The sequence below is a fragment of the Cherax quadricarinatus genome, chromosome 76 (genome assembly GCF_038502225.1).
Source record: "Cherax quadricarinatus isolate ZL_2023a chromosome 76, ASM3850222v1, whole genome shotgun sequence".
Lineage (NCBI taxonomy): Eukaryota > Metazoa > Arthropoda > Malacostraca > Decapoda > Parastacidae > Cherax > Cherax quadricarinatus.
Genome location: NC_091367.1, coordinates 652,910 through 663,545, shown reverse-complemented (window position 1 = coordinate 663,545; position 10,636 = coordinate 652,910). Strand labels below are relative to the sequence as shown.

The window sequence follows — 10,636 nt, the reverse complement described above, 5'->3', positions numbered from 1 at the left end:
AAGTGCACCCTGTTATTTAATCTTTCTAGTATTGTCCATGTTTTCAATGAGACAACCTCTTCAGATTGTTTGATCAATATTTCATAAACTTCCTTATTGTTGTTTGTTAGCTGCTCTCCTCCTCCAGTTGAATTATTTAGTCCTTGACTGTTGTCTTTCTTCTGATGTGGCTGCAAAGCAATTTTGGTTCAAACTTGGCCTTTACTGCTATGTTTTCAAATTGTTCCTGAATCTCTCCCCTCGCTTGAGCATATTCATTTCTGGTCAATCTGTTCACTTCTTTGTTCTCGTATCTCCTTTACTTCCTGAAGTTTTTTCACGGTATACATAATTCATGGGCAGTTTCCATTAGATTTTTCACCACCACTAATTCTGACACTAATTTTCTTAGGTGAAGTCTTAGATTCATGCTTATTCTTCTTTGCACCTCCAGCATCACAAGAGTATTCCTCTTTAGTGCCATGGTTAATGCAGGAGACCAGATATAATGATGAAAATATAAAAAATAGTTCTATAATCATGGAATGGGTAAAAGATGCTTCCAGAACGCAATTATAGGTGACGTGGGAAAGGAAATGAGGCTTGTACCACAGCTTGTAGTACCCAAATTTTGTGTGTAATGTAATGCTATGGTGTGCAATACCATTATTTTGTGTTATCTGATTCTTTAGCACTAAGAGTGTAATTTCAAGCTTTTTGAGTGCTTTCTATTTTTTCTGCACTTAAATTATGTTGCAAGCAAATTGCTCAACATGAACTTGCTCTGTAAGAGACTTTACTGTACTAGCAACTTTAAAAATATCCTACGGATATGTGATATATGATTAAATGCTCAACTAATTTTTCATGACATACATCAGACCACAACTAGAATATGTAGCTGTATTGGGTGTCTGCACCAAAATAAAGATGTAGAAAAAAATCAGTTCAGACATTTTACAAAATAGCTGTAAGAGTTGAGAAATATGAATTATTAAAAACTTGAAGAATATGACACTTGTTCACATGTGCCACATTCTTCAACTTGTCAGTTTTCTAAACCATTTAAATTACATGTAAAACTTAAAATGGTAAGGTAAAAACAAAATCCTATTACCAGTGTTTAGGTGCTATTGTAGTTCAGGCATCAATTTGTGGGGTTGCAACCTGGCAGACAGTGGTTCAAGTGCAATATCCAGTACAGAAGGAAGTACTGTAGTGGAAATAGAATAATGAGAGAATCATAAAAAAGGTGTACTGAAATGAAAATAGGTAGTATGGGGTACAATAACAGGCAGCTGTATTGTATTCATTTATTTACTTTTCAGTACTGGTAATTACAGTAATTATTTGTTTACTTATTCAGTGACAGTAGTTATTTATTTACTTATTTATTATGTATTCAGATTTGACTTGCGATGGGTTTGTCGGAATGTAACCCCATTGTAAGTCGAGGAGCACCTGTACTGAGTATTAGAGATTTCAGACAAACACTAGGAAAACTGGAATAAGTTTGAAAAGCCATAAATGATCAAATATTTGTTTATTGATGGGTTTTGGAGTTCTGAGGATTAATTTGACATGGTTGAAGTTTTATCTTACTGCCTGACAAATTAACATTCATTACATTTTTTAGCAGGTTGAAATTTTGCATAAGAAAATCTGAGATATTAACTTAATATGAGGTTTGAAAATATATTAAACAAATTTGGAAGTAGAGAAATAGTGTAATCATAGTAAATTCATCACAGCATCCTTGGTGGGGCACAGACTGAGAGCTAAGTTCAATAGACCTTCATTTCTTAAAATAAATTATGATGACCTACTAAATTGATTAGTATCAATTTTATTTTATATGAAGTTGAATTTTATTTTTTGTGACATTTACTAATGCTTGTTAACTGATTGCAGATGCAACATGTACTTCAGAACAGTTCACTTGTGCATCTGGTATATGCATCTCAAAACGCTGGCATTGTGATGGAGACATTGATTGTGGTGACGATGACAATTCAGATGAAGCAAATTGTCCAAAGAAAACTTGCTCATTCTCTCAGGTTGGTTGTTAAATATTTAGTTGGCTTATTTCATGTATGAATAATCTGAAGAATGTTGTTTATATGCTTCACTCAAGACACTTGTACTCTTGTTATATGGTATTTCATTGTTAGGGAGAACTTTATGTAATTACAAAGCATTGTGAGCAGTAAGTGAAAACTCAGCATTTGAACTTTGGTAAAAAGGCTTTACAGCCTTTTTCATGCACTTAAAAAAAAAATTGAGATTAATGCTTTTTGGGGGATTTATAATTTGTACATCCAACAGGCATGTGTGTGTTAGTGTGTGTTAGTGTGTGTGTGTGTGTTAGTGTGTTTTGTGTGTGTGTGTCTTTTGTGTGTTAGTTACCATTTTGTCCTAGGCACATGTCGATTAGACACTAGGCCTATTGTATGTGTGTGTGTGTGTGTGTGTGTTAGTTACCATTTTGTCCTAGGCACATGTTGATTAGACACCAGGCCTGTTGTGTATATGTGTGTGTGTGTGTGTGTGCATGCGTGTGTTGTGTGCATGCGTGTGTTGTGTGCGTGCGTGTGTGGTGTGCATGCGTGTGTGGTGTGCGTGCGAGGTGAGTGTGTGTGGGGTGGGTGTGTGTGTGTGTGGGGTGTGTGTGTGTGTGGGGTGTGTGTGTTAGTGTGTGTGTGTGCGTGTGTGTGTACTCACCTAGTTCTCACCTAGTTGAGGTTGCAGGGGTTGAGTCCAAGCTCCTGATCCCGCCTCTTCAGTGGTTGCTACTAGGTCACTCTCCCTGAACCGTGAGCTTTATCATACCTCTGCTTAAAGCTATGCATGGATCCTGCCTCCACTACATCGCTTCCCAAACTATTCCACTTCCTGACTACTCTGTGGCTGAAGAAATACTTCCTAACATCCCTGTGATTCATCTGTGTCTTCAACTTCCAACTGTGTCCCCTTGTTGCTGTGTCCCATCTCTGGAACATCCTGTCTTTGTTCACCTTGTCAATTCCTCTCAGTATTTTGTATGTCGTTATCATGTGTCCCCTATCTCTCCAGTCCTCCAGTGTCGTCAGGTTGATTTCCCTTAACCTCTCCTCATAGGACACACCCCTTAGCTCTGGAACTAGTCTTGTTGCAAACCTTTGCACTTTCTCTAGTTTCTTTACATGCTTGGCTGGGTGTGGGTTCCAAACTGGTGCCACATGCTCCAATATGGGCCTAACGTACACGGTGTACAGGGTCCTGAACGATTCCTTATTAAGATGTCGGAATGCTGTTCTGAGGTTTGCTAGGCGCCCATATGCTGCAGCAGTTATTTGGTTGATGTGCGCTTCAGGAGATGTGCCTGGTGTTATACTCACCCCAAGCTCTTTTTTCTTGAGTGAGGTTTGTAGTCTCTGGCCCCCTAGACTGTACTCCATCTGTGGTCTTCTTTGCCCTTCCCCAATCTTCATGACTTTGCACTTGGTGGGGTTGAACTCCAGGAGCCAATTGCTGGACCAGGTCTGCAGCCTGTCCAGATCCCTTTGTAGTTCTGCCTGGTCTTCGATCAAATGAATTCTTCTCATCAACTTCACGTCATCTGCAAACAGGGACACTTTGGAGTCTATTCCTTCTGTCATGTCGTTCACAAATACCAGAAGCAGCACTGGTCCTAGGACTGACCCCTGTGGGACCCCGATGGTCACAGGTGCCCTCTCTGACACCTCGCCACGTACCATGACTCGCTGCTGTCTTCCTGACAAGTATTCCCTGATCCATTGTAGTGCCTTCCCTGTTATCCCTGCTTGGTCCTCCAGTTTTTGCACTAATCTCTTGTGTGGAACTGTCAAATGCCTTCTTGCAGTCCAAGAAAATGCATTCCACCCACCCCTCTCTCTCTCTCTTGTCTTACTGCTGTCACCATGTCACAGAACTCCAGTAGGTTTGTGACACAGGATTTCCTGTCCCTGAAACCATGTTGAGTGCTGTTGATGAGATCATTCCTTTCTAGGTGTTCCACCACTCTTCTCCTGATAATCTTCTCCATGACTTTGCATACTATACATGTCAGTGACACTGGTCTGTAGTTTAGTGCTTCATGTCTGTCTCCTTTTTTAAAGATTGGGACTACATTTGCTGTTTTCCATGCCTCAGGCAATCTCCCTGTTTCGATAGATGTATTGAATATTGTTGTTAGGGGTACACATAGCGCCTCTGCTCCCTCTCTCAAGACCCATGGAGAGATGTTATCCGGCCCCATTGCCTTTGAGGTGTCTAGCTCACTCAGAAGCCTCTTAACTTCTTCCTTGGTTGTGTGTACTGTGTCCAGCACTTGGTGGTGTGCCCCACCTCTCCGTCTTTCTGGAGTCCCTTCTGTCTCCTCTGTGAACACTTCTTTAAATCTCTTGAGTGTGTGTGTGTGTGTGTGTGTTAGTGTGTTAGTGTGTGTGTTAGTGTGTTAGTGTGTGTGTGTGCATTAGTTTGTGTGTGTGTGTTAGTTTGTGTTTGTGTGTGTTAGTGTGTGTGTGTGTGTGTTAGTGTTAGAAAGGAGTAGGTGGAGACAGGTGGTTTTTAAGACTCGATGTGGTGTTGGAATGTAAGCAAGGTAACATTTATGAATGGATTCAGGGAAACCAGTTAGCCAGACTCGAGTCCTGGAGGTGGGAAGTACAGCGCCTGCACTCTGAAAGAGTAGTGGGGATATTTGCAGTTAGGAGCAGCATCTGAACTGTAGTATTGGTGCAGCTCTGGCAAGAATGATGGGGAAAGCTTTTTCTTTTTTAGGGTCACCCCACCATACCTTGGTGGGAGACAGTGTGTTAGAAGAAAAAAATATAAGGATAGCCTTTTACCAAAGTTGTGATGTTGAATTTGTGCTTACTATTAGATTCACAACTCTTTATATGGTCGGTACAAATTTCCTAAATGCTTGTTGCTATTTAATATTTCAGTGCACACTTGAGCCTCAATTGATGTCAGATATATGCTCAGTTACCACAAGACTTAATCTAGATTTTAAATGGCAATACTCCAGTATTGGCAACTAATATGACACCTGTACTTTTGAGTGTACACAAAAGTTTTGAGATTTTTATTTAGGAACCTATGCTGAATTTTAAATTACATGACTCAGATCAATAAAAAACATAGATGCTGTGTCACATGGCTTGTTACTCAGTTCTTTCTACCTAGAATGATTATAATCTCTTTTACATAACCCTCTGCGAAACCTGTAACCCTGCAGGTGGCTTGTGCAGACGAGTCATGCATAGATCGCAGCCTGATTTGTGATGGCAAGGAAGATTGCAACGATGGATCGGATGAACATGTAAGAAAGCATTTCTAGAATTGGACTGCAGTGACTAATTCTGTTTAGTGTGATATGTCAACATTTGTCTTTTCCCTTGTTTTGTTACATAGATGCGGTGCGGAGATGGGGAATGCATAGAGAAATCTTGGAGATGTGATGGGGAAGACGATTGTGTCAACGGGACAGATGAACATGTAAGAAATGCTCAGGTTTCATAAGTAAAGGAAGGTGGAAGGTCCTAGCTTCTTGATTCACTAATTGATCTACTCCAGACATTCTACTTGCAGTACTGTACTTCAGTGTCAAGGCCTTATCAACCAAGACCTGGTTAAATGATTTTTTCATATCTGACTAGCTTAGCTTGAGTAGCTTAATTTTTTCTAATTTAGTGCTTAAATGATGTAATGTAATATATAATACAAAAAAAAATATATATGTACAGATATTTTTTTATTTATTTTTGTTAAGAAAAATATGAAGTTTGATTACAGTATTCAGATTGCAAACTTGCCGAACTTTTTATTTACTTATGAATTGCTGTTAAGATTGTTAAACCAGGTTGAGGACAGCCATTGTATTGGCATACTTCTGTACTGTCCCAGTTTTAAATTTTTCCAGTGGGATGCCATAATCTGAATTTCTTTCCTTGCTCTGTGGTATAGATAGCACAGTTTGACATGAAATTTGGTACATTAGTTATATTGTATTGGGTAGTGCATATAGATTGTTCAATCCTGTAGTTGCTGTTATCCTTTACACATTAGTGCTGTGCAAGACACTGTTGGCGTGAAAATTTACATGTTAGTTTTGTTATTTGTGCAAAACAACTCCAAACCACACTGCGTATAACATCAACGAAGTAATTTAAGTACAGACTTCCTCCTAGTGTTTGAAAAGTAATTAGAGGTTTAGAAAAATTATCATTAGTCATTATCCTAATTATCATCAGTGTCATAGTCATTTATCATCCTCATCATTCATTAGCTAAATCCATAGGGGTTATACAGTACCTGCGTAATGGGAAGCAATCATAATTGATTCAGAGAAGTGGAGGTTTTAAAACAGTCTTCAGAGAAGAACAAAGGCACAATACCGTGACTGGAACAATACACAAATAACCCATACATAGGAGAGAGGAGCTTATGATATTTTGGTCTGACTTTGACCATTTGTAAAGTCAGTGACTTTGTAAATGGCCTAAGTTGGACTGAAATGTCATTGTAAGCTCCTCTCTCCTATGTGCAGGTTATTTGTGTATAGTCTTTAGAGTTAACTTATTACATCTAGGGGTAAATTGGATGAGAAAATGTACCTGGGATGGCAATGTAAGGAGGATGGAGGATATAACTTTGAAAAGGAAATAGTAAACAAGAGCAAAATAGAACTAAATATTTCATTAAAGGTAAAATAGACTAAATATGTATAACCGTACTCTCAGACCTCAAACAAAAATTGAGAAAAGCATTCCCTGGTAGGCTCTAGACAGAACTTGTGTAATTCATTTGAAATGAGTCGCATGGAGCTGCTCCATGCCATGGAACAATTCCTTGCCTGTAAGAAGAAAAGCCCTACTCACACGAACTGTAAGACGATCTTGGTGTCCCTACATTTTGACCATAAATGACACTGCCTCTAGGTTGCCCAACCTGTTGGCATTATCTATTGCCACTAGTGGACCCTAACTGTGATGCTGTTTGCAACTGCTGCTTCTCACCTCAGCATTTGAGTCTTCTGTATGGGCAATATGTTATGGCAATAAAGATTCACAAAAGTTGCACACCCATTTTATTCATTTACTCATTGGTTTCATATACTGTGTCAATATAATGATTACAATAATTTCCTAACAGCTTTGAAATTGCTGGCGAAAGTGTTGGTCCAAGTTAAAATAAATTGCTCTCTGTTAAACCACAATTAGGTACTTGGACTTATTCTTTCCAACGTTATCACATGCGAGAAATCATTCTCTCACAATTACGAATTGGATGCAAGCCCTACACATTGGTACCTCTTGGAGAGTTGCCAGTAGGCACTCTATGAGGAGTGCCAGGTCACTCTCAGTTGAGGTAATGTATTAATACACTGCCCTACATATCAAAGAGCATGCAGAATACACTCTTAACACCCAGATGCACTCACCCTCCCTGCTCCTCTCAGCAAAAGCCTACTTTTGAAATAGATTAACTTTTACTTTTTTGACTGAAATTGATTTTTTACACCCCAAACTCGTTCACTCTAACCCCCCCAAACTCACTAACCCCACTAAGTTACCCATAGACACCACCTCAGTACTGTATAATCTGTGAGAGAGTAGCATTTATTTGTAATATAATAGTCACTCTACCTGTGTAGGATATGGTAGAGAGGTAAAAATAACTGGTAATGTGAGATGACAAAATCAGACCAAACCAAGAATTTGGAGCATCAAAGTAAGAAATCTAAGAGTCACTCTTAATAAAATATCACCAGGAAGTCATGTAAATGAAAGTGAGGACTGCATATGCTACATTGGATGAATATGGAATAGTTTTAAAAATATAGATGGAGATTTTTTTTCTCCCCCCAACAAGTCGGCCATCTCCCACTGAGGCAGGGTGACCCAAAAAGAAAGAAAATCCCCAAAAAGAAAATACTTTCATCATCATTCAACACTTTCACCTCACTCACACATAATCACTGTTTTTGCAGAGGTGCTCAGAACACAACAGTTTAGAAGCATATATGTATAAAGATACACAACATATCCCTCCAAACTTCTAATATCCCAAAACCCCTCCTTTAGAGTGCAGGCATTGTACTTCCCATTTCCAGGACTCAAGTCCGGCTATATAAAAATAACCGGTTTCCCTGAATCCCTTCACTAAATATTACCCTGCTCACACTCCAACAGATCTTCAGGTCCCAAATACCATTCGTCTCCATTCACTCCTATCGAACACACTCCTGCACGCCTGCTGGAAGTCCAAGCCCCTCTCCCACAAAACCTCCCTTACCCCTTCCTTTCAACCTTTTCGAGGACAACCCCTACCCCGCCTTCCTTCTGCAGATTTAAATGCTCTCCATGTCATTCTACTTGGATCCATTCTCTCTAAATGACCGAACCACCTCAACAACCCCTTTTCAGCCCTCTGACTAATAATTTTATTAACCCCACACCTCCTAATTTCCACAGTATATTAAGCCAATGTTAGAATACCATATGCAGCTGCTGTGTGGTGTCCATACCTGAAGATGTGGATAGGATAAGAGTCCAAAGAAGAGCTACAGTATGAATTGTCAAACACCTGAAAATATTGAAAATGCTCCTGCAGGATGAAAGGAGGAAAGGAGATATGATAATAGGTTATAAAAGGATATGAAAGAATAGCTAAAGAAGATTTTTAGTACCTTCAACAAAACTAATAAGAGGCCACAAGTAAATTAAGACAAAATGGAGCCAAAGTGATATCAGGAATTTTTTCTTTATAGAGTGGTAGAATAATGGAATACTAAATTGAAAGAGAAGGTAGCAAGTGATACAACTCTTCGAATTTTTTATTATTTTTATGATAAATCTATTAATGAAAATAGCACACCACAAGCATAGCTAAACTTCTGTAGTTACAGATATGCAGTTACGAATGGATACTTCCAATTCACAGAATGTGACTCATAACATCCCCACCCATCGTTTAGAGTGTAGGCACTGTACCTCACACCTCCAGAACCCCAAACATGCTCTCACATGCCTGCTGGATGTTTAAATAAACTCGTACAGATTTACATTACAGCCAACCCAGAAAAATCCTCTTAATCAACCTATCCTAGTCCATCCTTTCTAAATAAGCCTTTACAGCATTTCTTCTTGAATTATACCTTTTGTATAATGACACCTTCTGATTTCTTTACTTGTAATTCTAAATACACGTATATGGTAATTGTAAATAGTAAATTTGTATGTAAATTTGTGCACCAGTTCAAGCATGTGAAGAATTAACGTATATTTTTGGCATACTTTGGAGTTCCTTCTAAAACAGGGATACTCCTCTTCATGTGACAGTCTTGCACACTTACAAGTGATGTGGTGAGTTAGTGTTGGTGATCAGTAAAATTTTTATCATTTAAATCTCAATTTCCATTTGGGCAATGACAAGTTTATTTTAGCATGATACATGTTTATACAAAGGAGTGTAACAATTTGATGAACATGCTAAAAGTCACTTTATATGCAGAGCATTTCAGGCAAACTTAAGATTAATAAGGCAATAATGGTGCAGTAATTTTACATATGGTCATTATTCAATTTTCTTATTGTAACTCGCATATTCAGCTAGTTCATGCTATTTGGCTTCAGTGAGTTCAGTAGAGAATAATTACAGTTTTGATAGTTTATAAAAATACAGTATTACAATTTAGTAATTTAAAACAATGAAGTTGTTTTAATGCATAGTATTTTTTCTTTGATATTTGGACAAGGTGCATGCTTCCTACAGCTGTGGATCTAACATTGTCTGCAGGTTCCTTCAAGTCTTCAGGGCCATCACAAAAGGTCTGCAAGAAAGACAAAATTGTATACTTTTATTACCTGTATACTAAACATTTTCACATATGGAAGAAAGAAGGGCTTCCACATGTCAGCTGCCCATTTTTTTTTTATTTCATTATTGTTGGTTAACTATACATAAACAGACAAAATTTGTAATAGCCTAACATAATCCAATTTAGAGTGAGTATGAAATTTTGTAGAGGCTTAGACTGGGCCAAAATGCTCTGCATAACTATGGGTTTTCAGCATGTGATCTGTTGTTCATCCATTTCTGTTTTAACATTGTATCACGTGGAAAGCAACTTTGGTGAAAATGGCTGTTATGTCAAAGCAAACAAGTGTGCTGAAGTACTGGTGTACACCAGATGCACAGTAGTGCACTACGTACCTTAAATTACTTGAGGTCATGTGTAATATGTACAGATTATGTTTGAAAGAAGACTACACAGATAACCCATATTTAAATGAATTTAGGATGCGTAATGAATTATGTTGACAAGTTGGTGTGCTACAGTTGGAAAGTTATTGATACGAGTAAAATGATGAATTGGTGGACTTCTTGTTTGAAACTGAATGGAAAATTACATATATCGTGAGGAATAATGGAGACACTAGCTGTAGTTATAAGTAATTTACTTTTTTTTTAACAGCTGTCTTCTGCCAAGGCAGGGTGGTCAATAAAAGAAAACCCATTTACCATCATGCACTCAATAGCCATCTTTCCAGAAGTGTGCTGACATTACAATCAGATTACTATCTGACTGCAACATCCCCTTCTTCAGAAGCAAACACTTCCCTTCCTACCTTCAGGACTCTGGTTATGA

General features: G+C 38.4%; 1 protein-coding gene across 2 annotated transcripts in view; it reads left to right on the top strand.

Moving 5' to 3' along the window:
- Positions 1 to 1,890: 1,890 nt before the first annotated feature.
- The window catches only part of LOC128703600 (very low-density lipoprotein receptor), a gene marked incomplete at its 5' end in the record, with an annotated part of 59,346 nt that continues 50,600 nt past the window's right edge, over positions 1,891 to 10,636 (top strand). The window contains 2 exon segments of one of the 2 annotated variants that reach the window (XM_070101118.1): positions 1,891 to 2,036; positions 5,398 to 5,481. In XM_070101118.1, coding sequence (XP_069957219.1) covers positions 1,891 to 2,036; positions 5,398 to 5,481 — 230 coding nt within the window. 2 annotated transcript variants of the gene reach the window in all.